The 22,385-nt window shown below is 41.7% G+C and overlaps 1 protein-coding gene and 1 long non-coding RNA gene across 8 annotated transcripts in view; one reads left to right on the top strand and one right to left on the bottom strand.

The window, feature by feature from the left end:
• Positions 1–1,459: 1,459 nt before the first annotated feature.
• ELL (elongation factor for RNA polymerase II) overlaps positions 1,460–22,385 on the bottom strand; it is a 128,572-nt gene continuing 107,646 nt past the window's right edge. The window contains exons 7-13 of one of the 2 annotated variants that reach the window (XR_004231244.1): positions 21,929–22,028; positions 15,458–15,944; positions 7,639–7,705; positions 6,616–6,787; positions 5,482–5,526; positions 4,195–4,351; positions 2,315–2,401 (exon numbers count right to left, since the gene is read on the bottom strand). Coding sequence is in view for 1 of the 2 variants with exons in the window: in XM_031948197.1 (XP_031804057.1) it covers positions 2,285–2,401; positions 5,482–5,526; positions 6,616–6,787; positions 7,639–7,705; positions 15,458–15,944; positions 21,929–22,028 (988 nt within the window). In the remaining variant the exon portion in view is untranslated. Of the gene's footprint in view, positions 2,402–4,194; positions 4,352–5,481; positions 5,527–6,615; positions 6,788–7,638; positions 7,706–15,457; positions 15,945–21,928; positions 22,029–22,385 lie in introns of both variants that reach the window. The other variant, XM_031948197.1, reaches the window with a different exon arrangement.
• The window catches only part of LOC116420798, a 30,620-nt gene continuing 23,994 nt past the window's right edge, over positions 15,760–22,385 (top strand). For 5 of the 6 annotated variants that reach the window (XR_004231249.1, XR_004231246.1, XR_004231250.1 and 2 more), the window contains exons 1-3: positions 15,781–15,858; positions 16,592–16,644; positions 21,912–22,078. This is a non-coding gene — a long non-coding RNA (uncharacterized LOC116420798). Of the gene's footprint in view, positions 15,859–16,591; positions 16,645–21,911; positions 22,079–22,385 lie in introns of all 6 variants that reach the window. The other variant, XR_004231248.1, reaches the window with a different exon arrangement.

The raw sequence follows: 22,385 nt of genomic DNA, 5'->3' as shown, positions 1-22,385 counted from the left end.
CTAAATCCTTCTTCAAGCCTGGGATGTGCCCTTTGGACATCCTACCCCACACCCAGACACAGGTGTAATCTCTAAGCATAGTGCCCAGTGGGCAAGGTCCCCCAACCCCTGAAGGTTCTGTTCTAGGGGATGACTGGAGCTACCAGTCAGACCTCACCAAAGCATGAAGTTATCGCAGCACTCTGGCTCTACCTGACTTGGGTCAGTCTGCCCACCACAGGGAAAGCGGGGGGGGGGAGAAGAGAGGAGAAGAGGTTCATGAGATTTTCAAACAAGGCCCCTCATCATCACCCTGACTTTCCAGGAAGCTCCCTCACACTTCAGTGAATTCTTTTCATTTGTGATAAGAAAGCAGTCTCAAGTCCTCAAAGCTGAGCCGTCTGCCATGGAGCAAACCTTGATGCAAAGCCCATGGTGGGGGGGTGGCAGGGAGACCTCCTCCTCCACCTCCATGGCCACCTCTGCCCAGTGCCCTGCAGCCTGCCAATGTTTCTGGCACAGTTTTCCATCTTATTTGGCTCGGATATTGGTGCTTAGATGTGGGAGCCTCATCTAGGGACAAGTGTCAGCCCACTGATGCTAAATACTCCAGCACCTCCCTTTCAGTCATATCAAATCTGAACAGGAAAGGCCACCCCTAGAGAGTTGAGCTTCCTGTGAAAAGGTTCGCTCTGTCTTTCAACGGTCAGGCAGCCAGAGGCCGGACCACAGAGGTATATTATCAGCTCTGACTGCACACAATCTTGACAGATTGACTCCTGCTGGGGCAGATTTCCTATCTGGGAAAGCTAAGGAATCCAGATCACACTCTTGATGAATCCCAACAGCAGAGTCACTAAAACAGCCAACCAGCCATCCCCCTATGGGGGAGCAGCCCCCCTCCAGGCTAGCCAGAAAGCAGGCAGGCCTGAGGACATGGGACGGGGAGGGAGCTGCTTCTCGGGCAGCCATGGGCACAACTCCAGGTCCCGGAGAGACGGTAGCTGGGGAAACTAAGCTGGACATGAAGGGAAAAGGAGGGGCTATTTCCAGGCAACAGACTTCCCTAGAGAAGGAACTTTCTAGTGCAAAGAAACCATCACCAAGCAGGTGAAAGACTGGGAGGAGGAACACTTTGGGGTACTCAAAGAACGGGAGGGGGAAGGGATTAAGGAGGTAAAGCCCAGAGACTCCCATGGGGGCCCTGCCCCCAGGGCTGAGCTCACAGCGGTTCCCTGAAGACCTGTAAGGCAGGGCTCAGGGTCTGGAACAAGGATCTAGGGAGATGGACAACTCAAGCGATTTCAGCCAAATCTTACTCCATTCCCAAGAGCTGAGGGCCTGCCACTTCTTTGGAAGGGGTAAAAACCAAAGCCCCCAACTCTCAATATACCTCCAGCTGCTTGCATTTCTTCTTTTGTACAGGGCATCATCAAAATAATAATAATTATAATAATAATAATAATAATGCCTCTATCAATTTAGTAATACTGCAATTAGAACAAAGGGAAGGGATCCAGACCATTGGCCCAAAAGGGAGGAGAGGCACGGATTTAGAAAAGATGCAGTTTCTCTCATACAAAAATAGACCATCGTCTCATTAGCAAGGAATAAAATTGGCCATCTTCATATAAAACTAGAAAAGTTGGACAGACATCTCAGAGTCCTCTGGGACAATGGAGACAGCGCGCGATGCAGGCTGAAGATAGGTGCCGGTCACCAGAGGAGAGGCTTTTCAGGGACCGCTCTCCCGGGGCCCAGTGCCGGTAGGAGCATTTTCCAATAGTAAACATGAAGCTGAGCTCTGGGCCTGGGCCCACCGAGAAGCCACCCAAGTGAGCTGGTTGAAGAGACACTTGCTCCAGCCATGGGAGCTCAGGAGCTGATCCTGTGCAAGGCGCCCAGACAGCTTGCATATAAATAAGATGCTTCTTAGGCTGGTGACTGGGCCCCAAGAATGAGCCCCCATGACTTGGGGGGAGAGCAGGAGAAGAACCAAAGGACCATAAGCAGCCCAACCAGGGGCTGACAAATCTGCTGCTCACTCAAACCTATGGAAACCAAGGATTTCCCCTGCACGTTTTCCCCTGGAAGTTAATGAGTGAGTTTTCCTTTTATTTATCTACTTTTTGTTAAATAGATGCATTTTCTTTTGCTTTAAACTTTCCCCTGTTCCCCACACACACCAAGAGGGTGAAGCTTGAAATGCCTCTGGCCCTGCGGGAGCCAGTTCAGCACGGTGGCAGCCGCTGAGCCGCAGCCAGCCAGAAGTCCGCCCCAGGCCCCGGTGTTCCCAGCGCACAGGTCACTGCCAAGGCTGGAGCTGCCGCTGGTCATACTCTGCTATCAGTTTTTTGATATGAGCCAGTTTGTTGTGTAGATATTCACAACGGTACTTTTCTTGGCTGTAGTTAGTATTAGTCTGAAAGAGATTAGGGAGAGAATACTAAGATCATCTCAAGGATGGGTTCTCCCCAAGGGAACTCCAGGACCACAGAGCAGTCTGAGTCTAAGAGAAGGGAGGCCAACAGGTTTCCAGAGAAGCTCTAGGGGGGCTTGGACAAGCCTTTTATCCCTACTGAGTAGCAGGTTCTCTTTGTAAAATGAGGGAATGGACCTAAGTGCCCCTGGAAGGCCTCTGCTGGCTCTGGGATTTTTCCGTCATTAAGTCCCTAAAACTCATTTTACCTCTAAAACAGAGATGATGATAATTTATAGAGAGAGCTTTAAAGGTTTGTGAAGTATTTTACATGTGTTATCTCATTTCACCCTGTGGGATAAGAGCTAATTATTATAACCTTTACAAATGAGGAAACCGAAGCTCAGGAAGACTTAAATAAGCTCTCTGGGGTCAAAAAGTCACTAAATATCTGGGTAAGAATTGAAGTGAGGTTTGGTTTTCTTAATACCAAGTCCAACATGATCATCCACTGCACCAACTAGGAGAATATGAACACTCCCCACCTGATCAGGTTGTCATGAAGAAAGTGTTTTACACATAGTAGCTACCCAATGTCAATGAACTTTAATTAAAGGCTTTCGTGTGACTTTATACATATAATCAATATCATATTCCTTGCCTTCTCAAGGAGAGAGAGAATTCCTCACTGAACTTAAATAAAAATGTTAAAAATAAATAATGCATGTATTTAATAAATTTTCTGAAAGGCCACAGCAAGCCTCAAGATCCTATGGAAATAGAGATGAATGCTTTTCCCTCCTAGCTAGCTCCATCTGTGTGAGCTGTGATCTTAGGGCCTTCTACCCGAGGTAGACTTAAGACTCTCTAGAGCTGGCAGGGGGCTCAAAGGAGGTCCTAACTCAAGTCCTCTAACATCTGACAAGGGTGTGTGACCCAGTCGTTGCCTGGAGACTTCTGGTGAAGGAGACTCCCCACCTCTGAGGCTTCCAGAGACGCAAATACATTAGGAGCAGCTTTTGTCAGACAAGGCAGAAGAGGACCATAATGGCCAAGGCCACAGTCACTGTATCAGTGGCTCAATCCCACACCTTGAACTGGGCATTTCTCAGCTGGCAGTGTCTTCCAGTAGACTCTATTCCTACCAACAGACTTTCACTCCCATCATCAAAGCCTGTCTTTCTTGCCTCCTTAAAAGGCACTGATGAAGGAAAGGCTGGGACAGTAAGACCACCTTATTTAACTTTCCATTCAGTTTCTGCTGTTCTCTCATAAGTCTGGGTCTTTAAATAAAACAGACTCTCAGGTAGCAGAGGGAGCTCTATTTACCAAAGAAATTCTAGTTTTCCACAGAAAACCATGGGGAATGGAGGGTGAGGTTGGGGGGGAAAGAACCTCAAGATAATTTTATTCAGGAATGGAAAGTTTCATCTCTGATATTCTGGAGAAAGTTTTTTGTTTTGTTTTTACAAGTCTAACAGTTAAAGCAAATTGTTAAAAATTGAGGGAATGTCAGTTTTGGGAGGATCTACTGATTTCAAATTTATTCTACCAAATAGTAATAGACCAGAGTGAATGATGCTTTGAGCACCCACACATTCAATGATCTCTTAGAAATCTGTGTCTAAAAGGATTTGGGGGAAGGAAAGAGATAAGGAGTAGCTATCAAAATATGATAGGATATGGGAAAGAGAAAGACAGACAGACAGAGAGAGAGAGAGAGAGAGAAAGAATGAGAGTGTGTGTGTGTATATGTGTGTGTGTGAGATGGGGAAATCAATAAAATGGCAGTTTACCTTTCTATGATGCTTTACAGAAGCCCATTAGAGAGAGTGTCATGCAGTGGAAAGATTGGATGTCAGATCACCTAGATTAGATTCTCAGCTGTGCCATTTAATAGCTTGTGAGCCCTTGAGTAAAACACTTCCCTTCTCTGAGTCTCTGTTTTTCCATCTGTAAAATGGAAATAATGATATTTGTACTATCTAACAGGTGTAATATCATTGAAGTATTTATAAACCTTAACATGTCATATAAATGTGAATGATTATTATTAAGGAAAAGTCATACTGATGTAGACAGCAGCTTAGGGCAGGATTCTTTAACCATTTTTGTGTCACAGACCCTTCTCCAACTTATCAAGGAAACCGATTTTATTGAAACAACTGTTAAATTACTTAAAAAAACAGTTCTTGGACATAATCCAGGTAAAGAGCCTCCTGCAATTTGGTGGGGGTCGGGGGGGTAAGTCTGTGTGGGGAAGACTACAAAATGTGTGTGGTAGGGGAGGTAAAAGAGTAGACAGCACAGGGCAGTGGGAAGGGATGGAATGTTTGGTCTCACACTATGCTCACAGCATCTTCTGACCCAGATGATGTTCACAACCTCTTGCTTCTAAGAGTGTGTCAGTAAGCAAGACTGTAAGCTGTAAATCACAGCTTACCCTTGTGTTACCAAAGTGCTTTCATACACTGCCATTTAAAGGCCCAATAATCTAACAGGATGATTTATCTCCATTTTACAGATAGGGAAACTGAAGTCCAGAAAAAAGTGATCAAACAGCTTAGAAATGGCAGCTATTGGAATCAAGCACCTACCACAAGACCTCCATAAAGCTCCCTGATCTATTCCTCTCCAAAAGGTATGCAGCACTTTGACTGTCCCTCCTGTGCTTATTATGTTCTGGTCTGCATTGAGATTATTCACTTATGTAACTATCTCATCTCCTCCCAACACCACCAGAGCAATGAGAATGCCAAGAATAAGGGTAGGACTTGCTGTGTCTCAGACCAAGACAGCACACACATGTTGGGGGACACAGACAACTGGGCTGCAGGTCAGAAGGCTTGCTGTGTGTCCAGGGTCTGTACTTATTGCATAACCCCAAGGCCTGGCACATCCCTTAAATCTTTTTGCATGTCAGTTTCCTCATCTGTAAAATGAAGGGTAATAATCAGATGACCTGTACATGAGAGCCTTCTGTAAACTGTCCAACTGCCAGGCAGATTGTCATTTTTGGGTAAGGCTTCTCTAGACAATGCCCAGGAAGGAGCACGTCTTGAATACAAAGAGTTTTTACCCACCTTTTTGATTTTCCAATATTCTTGTAAAATCTGACCACGGGTAGTCTGCAGAGAGAAAAAAACAAAAACAAAAGAACTGAGCCATTGCTACAGCCATGTGATGCTGCCCCTAAATTCTCTACATGAAAGGCCTCAGTTAGGGATCACTAACAGAAAAGCAAGTCCATAGTCTAACCTATTATTTTCACTTTAAAGTGCACAAATGACCAAGTGAAAGACACATCATATAAACTCAAACTATGGAGCCCAGGAAATGGAATTTAAAGAAATTAAAGTAAAATGGAGCTGGAGAAAAGGGAAAGGCAAAATCAGGGGGAACTTGCACTGCTCCTCACAATTCCATGAACAGATGGACATCTGGTCAGAAATTCAGCTTGTTGTTTGGGAGAGAAAAAATGAGTTCTACGACATTCTTTCTCCATACCCTGCATTTCTCCTCCTCACATCTTTACTTACATCATCATCTTCAATACCCAAAATGGTCAACTCTTTTCCATCTCTACTCACTAAATTTCCACCAAACCCCAATTCAGATAGATGTCAAATTCACCCCATGAGCTTTTTGTCCCTTTTGATTAGTAGGACCCTTTTCCTCTTCTAATAGTCTTTCAACTTCCAACTAGTTTCTAGTGGAGCTTCACTATCACTGTATCATAAGCTCCTTGAGGGCAGGAGCTGTCTTATTCATTTTTTGTCTCCACCCAGTGCCAATAATGGAGCCTTACACATAACCAATATTTACTGAACATGTAAAGTCACTAGGGCTGCTGAAAAAGAAGCATTTAGCATAGTTGGCATTTCCATAGATTGTCTGATTTAAACAAGGTTTGTGGTTCATATAAAGGAGCCAAATTCAGCCACACTTGGCATGTATTATAGTTTCCAATCAAGGTAATTAAAGCTGGTCAAGAAGTCTAAACAAAAACATTACTGGACAGTTTCCTGCTGTTCTTCACTTAGGAACATCAGTAGTTTAATCAACTGAGCTGAGAGTCTCTGGGCCCTTGTGCTAAAATTTCCTAGCATTAATTATTAATAAGCCAATCCTCTAAATGTTTAAATGAGCTCAATTAAATGGACAGAACAGTAGCAATAGATGGTGAACAGATCTGGAGTTGGGACAGTTAGTGATACCTCATATTCTTCTGAACCCTGGGAAAGTTGTTTGAGCTCTGCATCCAGTTGTGTAAACCTTCGAGTTATTCTCTCTATCCGTGCATGCAAATCTCGGTACTCATTGTATTCAGCATTAAAATCATTCTTATAACTTTGACGTTGTTCCGAGGAGGAAATGGCAGCATATTTTCTAAGAAAGGCAGAGACAGAAGGAGTTTAGTACAGGCTGCCTGAGCTAGAGTTAGGCAGAACTTCAAGGACAAGAGCAACATCAGCTTCAGCAAAACTAGTATTGGCTAGTAAGACACCCTCTAGATCTCTGAAATGCTCAGATACTATTTCAATAAGACTATCCATTCCCCTTTCTGAGTAAGGGAGGATGTAGCAGTATTATGTTCAGAGGGGAAGAAACAAGTTAAAAAAGGGAATGTGATTTGCCAATATCACATGGCAAGAAGATGGCAGAACTGGGACTTGAACCAAGGCTTCTTATTTCAAATCCAGATTGCTTTCTACTACATGAGGATTCTGTGGCTCTAACATACATACACACGTACATATGTACACACACAAACTCTCTCTCACCCTGAAAGCTTTAAACTGCAGCTCCAAACATCCAATCAATTTCAAATTGTCAATTTCCTACTTTAAATAGGAGACAAACATGGAACAGGTTGAACTGCCTGAAATTCACACACATACGCATTTTATGACATTTCCTTCTTCAAAAACTTGCCAATTCTATTGGGAATAGATATAATTTTATATTTTTCTCTCTTCTGCTATGCATGACTACAACATATGCATCTGAACAGCAGAAATAGGAGAAAACGTGACATCTTAAGTTTCTAATGCCATTATTTCATAAGGAAATTTTTTTTACACCAAATTTGGTGTTGAGGTGAATACAGAAAGTACTCTGTGACAAGAAGCCCACACAAGTATGAATTAGTTTACACACCCAAATGGACAATTTGCAGGTCTTAGGCTCTAATCGGTCTCACATTCTCAGATCTGAAAATAACAATGCAAATTACTTACAACAGATAATCCGGCATTTCTGAAGTTGATGTTGGAACACTAGAATTATTGCATGTTCCATTTAAACCTACAGAGAATAAAGAACACTTCATGAAAAAAAGCCTGCAAAGCACCACCAGAGCTATATTCTCAGAAATATATCGCCAAGGACCTAATGTATGATATGAAGGATTTGTAAAATGCACAGGAACAGGACCTAGGATTAGGGCACTTCAAACTGAGAGATATATGGCTGAAAGTCAAAACATCAGAACTATAAGGGTACTTAGAACAAAGTTGGGAGAGCAGAAATGGTCAGAGCTGAGGGCCTTATAGAGGATCTAATTCAACCTCTTTAATTTTGGAGTGGAGAAAACAGATCAAAAGTCAAGTCAAGTCAATGACCACTTTTTAAGCTCCTTCTAAGAAGTCTGGTACTATTAAATTCTGGGGACATAAAATGCAAGCAACTAAGTAAAAACAAGGGCAAATCAGAGATAATCTTAGAAAGTAGTCAATGAAATTAAAGAGGACCAGGAAAAGCTTCTTACAGAAGCAAAGTGAAGTGACTTGCAATCAATGCAGCAGTAAACACTCTCTAATTTTTCACTGGTTGAGAATATTATTAAATGTCCACAGCAGTGATTATGGGGGCAAAAAGTTCATTCCTGGTAAACTGCAAAACAAATTAATAAACTCCAGATGGGCAAAGGGGATAATTATGATTGCCTCAGAAGAAGTTATAGTCACAGTTCAAACAAAGATTATAAAGAATTTTCATCCCATTTCTGGATGTTATTTTTTTCAATGTTCAGGTAAAAGGCCATCATTACCCATAGAAAACATGAACTACACATCCAAAACTGAAATACAAAATCTTCGCTGAAGCTCACAGCTACTTTTAAAAAATATCAGTAAGTGAATTCTAATATCTCTTTCTTAGAGGATGTCACCTTGTTATTGCTTCCCTCGCCCCCACCCCCTAGAAGATAGATGATTCTATTCTGTCATTTGGAGAACCAGTTAGGGGCAAGGTGAGCCCACAAAGGACTGAAGGCATGTTAGAAGTATAAGTAATATGAGAAAAGTCTATTTGATTTTAACATAAGTACTAAAGTGTGAGGACATGATGGGTACTCAAAAAACACTTCTATCAGTGCTGAAAGGGATCTTGCAGGTCATGATAATTTATATTTATATAGTACTTATCATTTGGTCCCAACAACAACTTGCCCAGGGACACAAAGCTTTTGTGTCACTCAAGGATTCAGCTCTTCCTTCCTCTAGGTCTTGCTCTCTTTTCACTATATTGCATTCTCTTCCCCACCACCTGAAATAGGCATTTGTTCTATAACACTTCCTACAAATAGAGAGCCAGCCTTTTCTCAAACACTTCCAATGAGAGGAAACTCTATGCCTATGAAGCAGGCAACCAGCTCCATTTTTAGAGATTTTTGATTATTAGGAAACTTTTTTCCATATTCAATTGAAATCTATTTCTCTGTGATTTCCTCCCATTAATTCTGGCATTGTCTTCTTAGACCACGTAAACAACTTTATCCTAAACTCCCTGTGCCAACTCCTCCAGGAGTTGATAAGAACAACCAATCCTTGAGTGGCAGCTCATACCATGAGGGTGGGTCTCTTCTACAGTTGATCCCTTCTGGACTAACTCTGGTTTGTCAAAGTACTTTCTAAAATATGGTCCTAGAAATGACTGCTACATTCCAGCTGTAGTTTAAGCAGAGTAGAAGGCAACAGGATAATCTCATAACTTGCTACAAATATGGCTCCTATTAATGCAATCTAAGAATGTCTGAAGGATTTTAGGACATCATGTCCAAGTTACCTTGCATTTCACCAATCAATCAATACACATTTATTAAGTTCCTCTTGCATGCTGGGCATACAAAGAGTAGCAAAAAGACAGTCCCTGCTCTCAAAGACACACACACTAACAGAGGACAAAGATGTATAAACATGTGCTATCCAGGCTAAATAGGAAATAATTAGAAGAGGAAAGGCACCAGAATTAAGAGAGACTGGGAAATGGATGGAAGTATATTGTTTGCGGAACAGCAAAACTTTTGAATTGAAAAGTACATGGGAGCGAATAAAGAATAAAAAGACAGGAAAGGTATAAGGAGAGTTAGTCAAACAAAGGATTTTGTGTTTGATCCTGGAGGCAATAGGGAACCAATGGAGTTTATTGAAATGGGGGTGAGGAGGAGAGGAAAGTGTCATGATCAGACCTGCCTTTCAGGAAATTCACTTTGGGCTGAATGGACAGGAATGGAGAGACTTGAGGCAGGGCAGACCTCCCAGCAACTACTGCAATAATTTGGGCTTGAGATGAGGAGGCCTCAGAGGGGTGGCAGTGTAAGAGAAGAGAAGGGAGACTATTGGAAAGATGGCACAACAGTGAAACTGACAGGCTTTGGCAGTAGATTGGAAATGGGGGAAGGAGAGAGATCACAAGCAGCTGAAACAGTTGGAAAGGTGGAGTGAACAGCAGAGGTTAAGGTAGGAGAAATCATCAGCATGAAGATGACAAATAAATCTATGGGAAATGATAAGATCAGCCAAATGAAGCAGTATGGAGGGAGAAGAGCAGAAAGCCCAGGCCCAAGACCTGATGGGCCCCACTGGTGAAAGGACAGAGTCTGGAACAGAAGATAAAGGTGCAATGCCAACCCTGCCACCACACTCAGCCATGGGCCTCACAATGGTCTCACCTGTTCCTCACAACCAACCACCCTGAAAGAGAGGCACTGCTATCTTTTCATTTACAGATAAGGGAACTGAGGCACACAGAGGTTAAGCTATTAAGTGTCTGAGGCTTTCCTGACTGGCAGCTAGGGGTCAAGTGGAAAAAGCCTTGAACTTGGGAGTCAGGAAGACTCCTTCTGAGTTCAAATCTGGCCTCAGACACTCACTGGCCGTGGGTCCCCAGACAAGTCAACTGCCCTGTTTGTCTCAGTTTCCTCATCTGTAAAATGAGCTGGAGGAGATGGCAAACCGCAGCCAGAAACAATTAAACAATTCAACCCCTTCCAGACCCCATAGCTCTCTCAGCTGTACCACGTTTCTAGCAGAGACAGAGAAGGAGCAGTTGGAGAGGGAGGAGGAGAACTGGGAGAATCTGGAGAGAAGGGAGTATGGAAGAGGGAGGAAGGGAGGGGAAGAAGGGAGGGAAAGAAGGAGGGAGGGAGGGAGCCAGTGTCAAAGGCTGCACAGGGCACGAGGAGGATGAGGGGCGAGAAAAGGCCCCTGGCTCTGGCAACCAGGAGATCCTGGGTCACTCTGAAGGGAGTGGTCTGGGCAGCCTGGTAAGCGCAGGAACCAGACTGTAAGGGGTGAAGACAAGACTTGAAGGTACCCATAAAAGAGAGAATGGGGTTAAAAGCAGAGCTCTTGCTTAAGCACAGGGGATGGAAGAATCAAGGAAGGGTTTTCTGCAGAGGGGGCTGGAGTGGGCATGTTTGTTGGCCGGGTGTGAAATGACCCGGGATTTTCAGGGAAAGCGTGAAAATAATGAGCAGGGATGACAGAGGGGAATAATTGGCTGGAGACAGGAAGGAAGGAGACCCCCCCTTGAGCATGGAGGAGGCAATGAATCATGGCCTTGTGAGACGGGAGTGGTGAAGGCAGCAAAAGGCTCTAGGGTGAGATGACATGAGAAAGAGGCACTCGTGGCTGAATGGACTCAAATATGAGGCGAGGGAAGGGGGTCATGGAAGGTTGGGGGAGGATGACAAAGTCTGAAAGAGGAACTGTAGGGAATGGGAGAGGGAGCTGACCCAGTAGGAAGCCCCCTGAGTGGTTGTGGAACATCAGAATAGTGATGCCATTTCCTCCATCTACCTCCAGCAGCACATGTGGAGTGGGTGGTAGGAGTGGTAAAAGGCTGAAACTCAGCTGGCACAATGGGTGATATAAGGGGGAAAGTTCAATTAAGACCTGAGGGGTCAAGGTACTGGAAGTCACAGTTGGGCTGAAAAGCAGGACTTAGTGAGGGAAGAGGATTCCAGAATTCTTTAACACAGAAGTGATACATTTGTGAGTAATGACAATAACAAAGGTACAATCATCTTTGTATCAGGATAGGGGAAGGAGTGATTCCATGGGAAATAAGTGTATGGAAAAAGTGGGTGGTTCGAGTGTTTGATGGAGAGTCATAATGTATGGTGAATTCAGTCCCTTAGTACAAGGGCAGGACTTGGGAAGGAGAAGAAAATTGTGAGCCAGGTATCGAAATCAATAAAGAAGGAAGGGAATTGACAGAGATTTGTAGACAACAGCTACCAGGATTTTAATTGGGTAGCAGATAGGAACAATATGGACTTCCATGGAGGAGAATGATGAATGAGAAAAGTAGAAGAAAATCTAGCAGAAGCAAGGAGTGAGGAGTATTCCAACTCCCTCACCTTGACCACTGAACAGAGAGGAATGAGGAAAAATGCTGCCAGCACTGTTAAGTGAGCAGAGAGGCTGCTTCATTGGGGTGGAGGATCAAGGACAAGCACGAAGGCAGGTGTGAGTAAAAGCTAGTAGATAAAGGACAGGGAGAAGTAAAGATTTAGGATGACGCAAAGTTAGTTACCTAAGGAACAGGTATTCCATAAAGCACACTGAAAGGGAAAGATAGCATTTGGCTCAAACTTTGGGGTGAGAAAATTAAAGGGGATATACAGATAAAAAAATTCAGAGAACAGGGAATAAGCTTTATATGATAGCTTATAAACTTTTAGAATCAATGGGATTTTTTTTCACATGAATGATGACATCATATCCTTTATTATTTACTCATATAATTTATTTTTTTAACTCAAGTGCTATTTCATCTAATATTTTACTAGAAACATTATTGTTTCTAAAACTAAATCACAACACATCAATGAGGATAGAATACTACATTTCTATGACAACTTATGGGCCTTGGGTCACTTGGTTTCATGATTAACATAGCAAAGACAAGGAAACTCTTTTGGAGGTAATCTATGAAGTTCATGAAGGAAGGCATCAATATATCAAAAAAAAAAAAAAATGCTTCTTTCTCTTCCTGAGGCTCTAAAACTTTCCATCAAGTCACACGTTCATATACCAATTCTTAAGAGATTACAAATTCTCCTCAACTAGTATAATAATGGTGATAATAGCTGACATTTACATGTACTGTTATATACATATAACATCCACCTGGGGGCAGTGGCTGTATATGTAAACCCTGGGAGGCAACAATAAGGAAGTAGATACTAGGAATCACCAAGAATTCCAATTTGCTCGGTAATATAGAGAAACATGCTTCCTTTATACAACCCAGAGAGGTGAAGTGCTAAATCAAAAAACATTTCATAGGAACACAAGATCTCAATGAGAATCATTTTATAGGGGGAAACTGATCCAAAGTAAGAAAAAAGCTTGCCCAGGATCAAACATATTACATAAGGGACAGAGACAAAGGATCATCCCCAGATCTTTTGATTTCAAATCCAGTGCTTTATGAAACACTACTGCTGCTTTTTCATAAAAAAGGTAATAGTATTTTATTTAGACGGAAAATTAGTACGAGTTTTAGGACCATAGGACTGGGACCATAAAGATCAGCTAGTTCAATTGTCTCATTTTACAGATGAAGCAAAGGCTAATGAGTTAATTTCTGAGTTGGAACCAGAACCAAAGCTTCCCAAACTCTCCCAGGGCTCCTACTTTTATAATAAGATTTTACAGGAAAGCCCTACCTCAAAAAACCTTCATGTTTTTCAAATGAAGAGTATTTAGGCAAATAAGCTCTTCTTCTGAGATGCCAGTATTTTCTGGAAAGGGCAAGTCTTCTTAAACATGTCTTTGTCAAATCCAAGTACACCTTACTGTATCTTTGGGAAGGGAAACTTGATACAGTCAACACATACGCCAAGCTCCAAGCTGAGATACCAACATAGTAACAAGCAAATGATGATCTCCAGAAGCTTTCATGTACACATATAAATAAATAGAAACCTATACAGAAAAATACAAAGTACGGGGAGAGGAGAACAACAGAAGAGGTAGGAGGAGAATGTAGAATGTAGCCCTGGAGCTGATCCTAAAGAGGGGAGGGAGTATTTTAAAAGGACCTAGGGGATTCTAGGTCAGGAATAGAAAAGGGAGTTGTGGAGGGGCTGGGGGTATTCTGTACAAAGCAGAGAGAGACCAGGGATGGAATGCTGGCATGAAGAGCAACAAGCAGGCCAAGTGGCTGGACCCCAGCATGTCAGGTCAGGAGACATATACTATAATCTAAAGGAATAAATTGTTAAAAGAGGAAAGGAAGAGAAGCAGCAGATAAGTCAGCACAGCTCAGCCTCTGGCTCAGAATCCCTCTCCCCAAGTGCTCTTCTTCTTCTCCTCCACTCTTTAAAAATAGCTTTTTTGGACTATTCAACGTTTGTACCTTTTAGAACCCATTCCTTTCACAAATTCAGAGAATCTGAGCTTGAAGGGAATCAAATTCAGTACATAACTGAGCAAGCCTCTCTTGACAACATCCTTGACAATCAGTCCAGCAATGACGCCTACACCACTTCCTAAAGGCTGTCCCATTCTACTTTCATTCAGGTTTTTTTCCTTAAGAAGATTTGAAATCTACTTGTCTCAACTTTCTTCCACTGCTCCTAATTTAGCCCTCTGGAGCAAAAGATTATTAAATTCTCTCCCATCAGGTACTTGAAGACAGTGACCCACACACACCTACATACATATCTGCAGGTCGTCCATCTCCCCATCCCTCTTCCCCTCCCTTTTTCCCCCTCCCCTCTCCCCCCAATAGCTTCTCTTCAAAACAAAAATCTCTTCTGTCCTGCCCTTCCATGGTCTGGTTTCTGATCTCACAATCATGGTTCACCCTCTTCTAGCCTCTGAGAAAGACCCTATATTAAAGGCCAGTTCTGTCCAAGTTCTGGGTCTAAAATCCCATCCATTTTTTGAAAGGAGCACATGATACTGCTGACTCACTGATATCCCCAGCCATCCTGGAAGTTTCTATAGGCAACTTTCTGAGCCCCGGAGCAGAGTTCTCCTCAGTGCCTACACTAGCCTCCCAGGTCAAATTCTACAACGGGCTAACAAAGATAAAGCTCTAGTGATTAATGCCATCCAACAACAGATAGGCTGCCATTTCTGCTGATCTTCAAGGGGAGGCCGAATAAACCCTGGTTAGAGAACAAAGGATTCATGTTTTAGGATTGCACTAGATATTTTCAAGTTCCTATCCAAGCCCAAGATGCTGATTCATTCCAGATCTTCTCTTCTTCCCAAAAGACCTATTGTCACTCTCCTCATCTCCTCCTGATGACAGAAGAAAACACACATTTTCATTTGTTTCAGGACTTTAACAACTCTAGTTATAGGATTCAAAGGACAGAATTAGAAAGAACCATGGAGAATTTAGAACACAATTCTCTCATTTCACAGAGAAGGAAGCTTACCCCAAGAAGGTTTGTTTGCCCAAGATCACAATATGGATATACCAGAAGCAGAACTGAAACTTTGGTCTTTCTTGCAAAAACACCCCCACTGCCCTTTTCTACTATACTGAGTGCTACAGCTTGCAGTTCTAAATCAAATCATTTGGATCACTGAGGAGCCCCATCACATTCATATCCTAATCCAGGCTCACAAGAGAAATGTTGGCTATGGCCACTGTTGGCACCAAAACCTGGGGTGTGGAGGGATGATAAGATGTTTGTGTATACGATATGACTGTTTTATGGTCACTAAGGCCTTTCCAGAAGGGAGGCCATCCTCACTAGTCCTTCTGCCTGCCACCCCAAGGCCAACAGCTTGCCCAATGGACACCTACCTGTGCCTTCCTGCAGAGCCCCACTCATCTTAGGATCGGAGTTCTTCATGAGTTCACAATCCTGCTTCTCTTCTCTATGTTTCTCCTCACTTCGCTTCTCCTTTTCTTTGTGCTTTTTGGATTTCTTCTTGGTTTTCATATGCCATGAGGCACAACTGTGTTTGCTGGTCTGGGGACAGTCTGTCAGCGGAGGGAGACTGAGGCTTTCAGAGGCCTCGGCATTCTCACAGTCTCTGCCATTGTGACATATGTCATTGCTGACATCAGTGAGGGGGTCATGAGGCCGGGGAAGCTCCAAGACTGGGAGGTGGGAGCTAGAGCTGACTGAATTGGCCACAGAAGCTGGGCCAGGAGCAGAAGGGACTTCCTTCCCATTAGAAGAGTTCAGTTTCCCATTGAAAGTGGGTTGAGTTCTTTGAGTACAATGAGATATCCTCGGCTTCTTATTTGCTAGTGGGTCAATGAAATCCAGTGGCTGAGATCGTTTCTGAGAACAAAGAAAGTTTCTTTTTAAAAAGAATAGAGGAGTTAGTGGAGTAGTAGACCTTGTAGATAATGCTTCAAAAGGATCCCAACAGATTCTTATCAACTCATAGAATATTAGCTTTGAAAGGAATCTTTGGGAAGATCTAGTCTAGCAATTCCCAACTTTTTCGAGTATTTTTTAAACCGTCAAAAGATTCTGTTGATATTCACTTTTTGACTAAGAAAATGCATGATGATAAAAAGCTACTGTAAACCTCAGCAGCATTTTAAAATGAATTTGCATTTAATCATTATAGCATAAAGTTTGAAAAATAGTAATATACACATGCAATACGTTAATTGATCGGTCAGAGGCATGTCTATTTATAATATCGAGCTATTTAATGAAATGGAATCCTTGATGGTTCTCAGTCTATAGTATTATCATCTAAGGATTAAAAGCAGAAGCTACTCTACCTTTAGGTATATTTTGGAGAACCCTGCTTGCAATTCTCCAGAGAGCCACGAAGTGGCACTGTGACATAATGTTGTTATTAGGAAACAGGAGAGACAGGGAGGATTCAACAGGTAAGTAAGTGTTCAAGTACAGATGAATCAGCTCAACCTGAAGCAAAACTGTTAGAGAATTATACTCTGTTCTCACTTAAGACCATGAGCACTGCCACAGAAAAGGACTAAGCGCTGACTTCTCAAGAAATCAGGTGAGGGACTGGTTTCTGAAAAAGCCCTTGAGGTATTATTTGGGCAGAAACTAGGTTTCCCCCTTTCCCCTTTCTCTGCCCATGTCTCTTTCCCCTCCAGATTGTATCCTCACTTGAAAGAAAGGTCTCCAGTGGGCCAGAGAGCCTGGGTATTCTGAAATGCTGCTGCTGGGCACAGCTAAGATGGTGAGGCCAGTCTGAAGCCTTTTCTAATCTGGGTAATGGTCAATGAGTTACTGGAGAAAAAGTGGAGAATTTGGCAAACACACTTGCATTTGTTCATCTTCACAAAGCCCATCTGGATTTAAGAATTCTATCTGAAGGCAAAAGAAATCAATGGCAAGGACTTCCCAATTCCAGAATAATACTTTCCCTACAGCTGGCCCCAAGGGATAAGGAGTAATCACAAGGACAAAGCTAATTCATCTCTCATTATACCACTTCTCTGACTGATAGGCATTCCATATCTAATGGTGAGAAGGAATCTAAAAATACTGCTAAAGGTGCTGCCTTATCCTGGAATCCAATGGGAACAGAGCACAACAACACAAAGGTTCTTAGCATGACTGGTATAAAGTGACCTAAAATTAAGGGCACCAAAGCCCTTGGCACAAGGCCACAAGTTGTACCTCAGAGCTACCCTAAGTCATCACTTTTATCAGGACTATATATGCTCGATGAGATATCAAGAAGGGGCAGCAAGACCAAAGGTCTGGGGCAACCAGCTAAAATTCACATCCATTTATATAAGCTCTGATAGACCATGTGTTCTGCTTGGCTGGCCAGCACCGCCACACCCTAATGAATGAAGAGTGAATTCCTAGTAAGGAGAACCCAAATTCTGCATGGGAAGAGGAAGACAAAGGTACTATATATGGATCCAATCTGGAAGAGAGCAATCATTGGCACATGAAAGGCTAATTAATTACCTGCTCCTCTCAAAAGGGATCACTTTAGACTATGGAAAATGAATGTCCAGGTGGTATGGAAATGAGAAGGGCAGAGAGAAAAGTGCCTGAAATTAGTTATCCAGGGTCTATTCTCTCAGCTTTTGTCTATATGAGAAGACAGGAAAAACCCCAGAAAGAGACCAAGCAAAGAAACGCTAACCAAGAAAAGGAAAGCCCACAAGACAATCTCTGCATCATTTCAGGACTATATATGGAAGTACAAATGGGAAAGCTCTAGTCACTTAGGACCATAGGATAAACAAAAGGCTAATTATTCAAATCAACAGTGTCATTTGACACTGGTCTTACATCACTGTTAGTAATATGTGCTAAAAACAAAAAAATCCTTATCAAAGAGAGTTGGGGAAGAGTTATCTGGTGTTCAACAAATGGTCAACTCTGTATGTCATTCTGTATATGAACAAATACAGATCCTCAAAAGGCTCCTTTCTGGCAGCTTAGCAAGCACCACAGAAATGAAACCTATTTTATAGCTATAAAGGATCTCTGAGATGTCCACCCCTTCATTTCACAAAGAGAGGAGTGTGGGAGGAGTACCCAGGGAGGGGAATCATAGGTTCTAGGCCCACGTCTCCCAACTTAAGTTCAGGTTTGAGAAAAGCAGAATTTCCTTTCCTCCAGCAATCCCTTAGCAGTGATAAAAGCAAAGTTGATTGGAAGAGCATTCACTTTCCAAAGTGTTTTGTATTCACAATTCTGGGAACTGGCAGGAATTATCACCATTTTATAGACATCAACTGAGGGCCAGAGAAGCTAAGGTCAAAATTTAGTAGAATTAGATCCAAAATCCCAGCCCAGATATTTATAATGACATCAACAAAATAAAACACAAAACTTAAACCTCATGGCTATCTATACTTCTGGTTAAAAAAAGGGGAAGATGATCTATGTGCCAATGGTGTATCTACAGTCTGCAAGATTTCCTCAGATTCTCTGACTCAGAGTCTTCAGGCGAGGACCAGTTTCCCAGTTTCCATTCTTTAGATGAAGACCTTATACTAAGAAAATGACTCAAATTCATGACCAAGGAAATAAGGTGCCACTGCTGAGCTGACTTTCATTCGCATTCTTGCCAAATGACATGACTCACTATACTCCCTGCTTTCTATCCTGTCCTCTCTAAAAGCATTTATGTCTCTGGCTCAAGCAGCTGCTTGAAATGAACTGGCTATCTCATCACCAGTGGCTTAAGTCCATCCACCTTTTCCTTCAAGATTCAATTTGGATGCTGCCTTTGACATCCTCCATGATAAAAATAGTTTCTTATTTAGCTAATTTCTACAATTTCTCACTGCATTCTGCTTTCCTCTCTTATGTTCTTATCTTTTTAATTCTACTCTTACTGGAAAACAGGACAGTGTCATGAAAACATCAATAGACACGGGGTCAGAAAACAGAATCAAATCCAGAGAATGCCATTCAACAACTATATGATCATCACAGCCTTTTAAAAACTCACTTTCTTCATCAGAATAATGTGGACAGAATTCAAGTCAGCAAACATTTATATGCTAGGGTTGTTATGAGAAGCAACAAGAACAAAGCTAACTCCATCCTTACATGATAAAGGTTTGGATTTTTTTGTTGTTGTTGTTTTTTTGCACAGGACAGAATTTAGGGAAGGAGGGCCCATTACTGCACAGAGTAAGTAGCATCAGGCTAATTCTAAGGGAGAGAAAAAGAGGAGAATGCATTTGGAGAATGTGTTAATGCTTGTGCATGACAGAAATGAGATGGAACACTTAACAGTTTTAATATGGCTGGAAGCAAGTATTATGAAATAAAGTTGGAGCCAGGCTATGAAGGCTTGAATAGTGTTATTTTTCCCAAAAAGATCTGGGAAACATTGCTGACTGTTAAAGTTGTGAAATGGTCAAATGACAACCTACAAATATCTGGCTCATATATGGCTTTGTAAACTTTTACATCTATCAATAAACTAGTATATATTAAGTGCCTAATCTATACCAGGACTAGTGCCATAAAGCCCCTAAATTTCAGGAGCCTACTGATATTCGGTGGGGGGAGATGACATATTCTGTTATATAGAATATATAAAAATATATACCAAATAAGTACAACAAGCTAAATCTTTTTTGGAGGGAAAGAGGAGGAAGAGAAGTACTAAAAGTTATGAAGATCAAGAAAAGTTCCAGGAAGAGGATTTCATAGTGTGAGAACTGAGTCTTAGAAAATGAGGGATTTTAAGAGACAAATAAAGGACCTAAGAAGAGTCACTGCCAAGACCCAGTGGCATCTGATGGAGAGGTGCCATATGAAAGGAACAGGATGGCGGCCAGTTTAACTAGACTGTGTGGTTTATGAAGTAGAATCATGTGTTAATAAGGCTAGAAAGTTAGGCTGGAGATGCTTGTGAAGTCTTTACCCTCCATTATTCAGGAATAGTTCATATCTGATCATGGAGGAAGTGACCTGGTTAGCTCCGTGCTAAAGAAACATACATATAACACCATTACATATCTATGAGAAAAGGTCTTGGAGCCCAAAGCTCATTTCTATCTTTTTATTTTCATTTCTGTTTTCCCCCAAGTTCCTAACTCCTTTATCTTATACACAGTGATTATTTAATACATGTCTATCTAGCGATACATAAATGTTGGTTCTGCTGGGTTCTGTGGGTAAAACTAGGACTGCCTTGTTGACATTTGTGCAGTGATGAAGTTTTAAGAGGTCAACATGCATTAATTCAATACCTAACCTCATTCAAAGGAAATAGAACAGAATAATGAACTGGATAAAGGGTAGAAACTGTGGGTTAAAGTCCTTTTTGAAACATGCATGCAATCATCAGCACACACTTTTTCTCGCCCCTCCATATCCAATCTGTAACTTTGGCCTGTCACTTTCACTTGTGCAACATCCCTTTTCTCCTCTGATGTTGCCCCCACTCTAGTGCAGACCCTCATCATCTCTAGCGTGGAAAGTTGCAATACTCTGTTGAAGGGTCTGTCTTCTCCAAGTCTTTCCCACTCCAAAAACCATTCTGCTGGCAAATTCATTTTTAATAGAAGACCACATCTTATTACGTGGCTCCCCTATCACTTCTAGGATCACATAAAAACGCTTTGTCTGATATTCAAAGTCCTTCACAGAAGTCTCTGGATCTATCTTGGGAATTATACCAAGCACACTCTAAGATTCTTAAGCTAAATAAAACCAGTGCTGGCAATTTCTATAAAGGGAATTCCCTAAACCTATGAAATTTTAAGTCCAGAGAGAGGGAGGGGAGGGAAAGGAAGGGAAACATAGAACCAGAAACAAAAAAAATGTTTTGTTTTGTTTTTTAAAAGGAAGTTAACCCTTTAAAAATAGACTAACTCCAGACAAGTATAGACCTTCAAAGAACTTAATTAGCAGGGTCATATTCATTATAGGTATATACTCTGTAAGTCCCAACCTGAAGCTCTAGAAATTACCAAATCCAAGTATTGCCAGAAGCGGCTCTAATTGTCTGGGTGATCTCCCCTCTCCATCAGACTGGGAATTTCTTGAGAGAAGCATTATCTCCTCTAATTCTGTACCTCTCCCCCATTCTTAATGCAGGGAATCCAGTAATATACTGGTGCTGAAGGGATAATTTTATCACCACAGGATTCTGCAGATCTCTCAGTGTTTTTTGTTTCAAACATTTAGCTGCATTTTGTACAGCTTCAGCGTTTCATTGTGATTGTGGTCAAAATCTGACTTTTTATATGATCATTCTGCAACTATGTTGGATCACAGTCTTCTATAGTATACTCAAATTACAGTAACAGTTCAATTAACACAAATTGCTAGAAATGAGTTCAGATTCTCCTTCTGACATGGCCTGGCAGGGTTATTTTTTTCCAAAAGGTTTTTTAATTAAGGACAGTACAAAGATGTCTATGGGAAATGTCTATGGGAAACCCTACACCAGAAATAATAGCTCATATTTGTAAAGTACTTCATAATTTAAAAGAAAAAACTAAAATGATTTATATACATTATCTTTTTTTATTTTAACAACCCTACGAAAACTCTAACACAAAATATTATTCACATTTTAGAGATAAGGAAACTGAATCTTGGAGAGATTAAATTCAAGGTTATCTATCCCAAATCCCATGATCCCAAAACCAACTCTTTGCCACAACTACTTTTCTTAATAATTTAGTGTCCAAGGTTTATGAAATTCTTTGCATACAATTAGATAAATGACCATGACACTTTCTCCTGTGGACTCTTTCTCCTGACTCTGTCCAGTTCTCCTTTCACTAGTCTAGGCAGCCTCCCTAAACCAACATTTGTCTCTAGCCTTTCAGGGCACCTACCTGAGGGGGTGATGAGGAATTCAAAGGGTCTTTTGGTGGTGGACTTGAGGAAGGTGTGTCTCCAGGAACATTACCTACATTCTGTGTCTGACAGAGTTTCCTGAAAAGCAAAATTATACATGATTTAAAGAAAGCATTCTTCATCAGAAGGTAAGATGAGTTTTGTTTTTTTCTAGGACTATGTGAGCCTGGCCTTGACACATATTAAAAGCTGAGGCTCCCTGAATACATTAGCTGACTGCCTATCTCTTAAGTTAAATTCTCCTGAATAAATTTTCTGAATGGTTACAAAGGAAAAAAAATAGCTCTGGAGTCTGACTGACCATTTTTAATTCAATGTGGCTAAAGGAGAAATTAGGCATCAGGAATACTCAACAATCAATGAAAAAGCCTCTGGTTTACTGGGGTCCCTGTGCTAGGGCTTTAATCTGTGATTTCACAAGCACAAGAAATGCTC

This window comes from Sarcophilus harrisii, chromosome 1 (assembly GCF_902635505.1).
Source record: "Sarcophilus harrisii chromosome 1, mSarHar1.11, whole genome shotgun sequence".
In the NCBI taxonomy this organism is placed as follows: Eukaryota; Metazoa; Chordata; class Mammalia; order Dasyuromorphia; family Dasyuridae; genus Sarcophilus; species Sarcophilus harrisii.
This window is presented reverse-complemented; position numbering and strand designations above follow the sequence as displayed.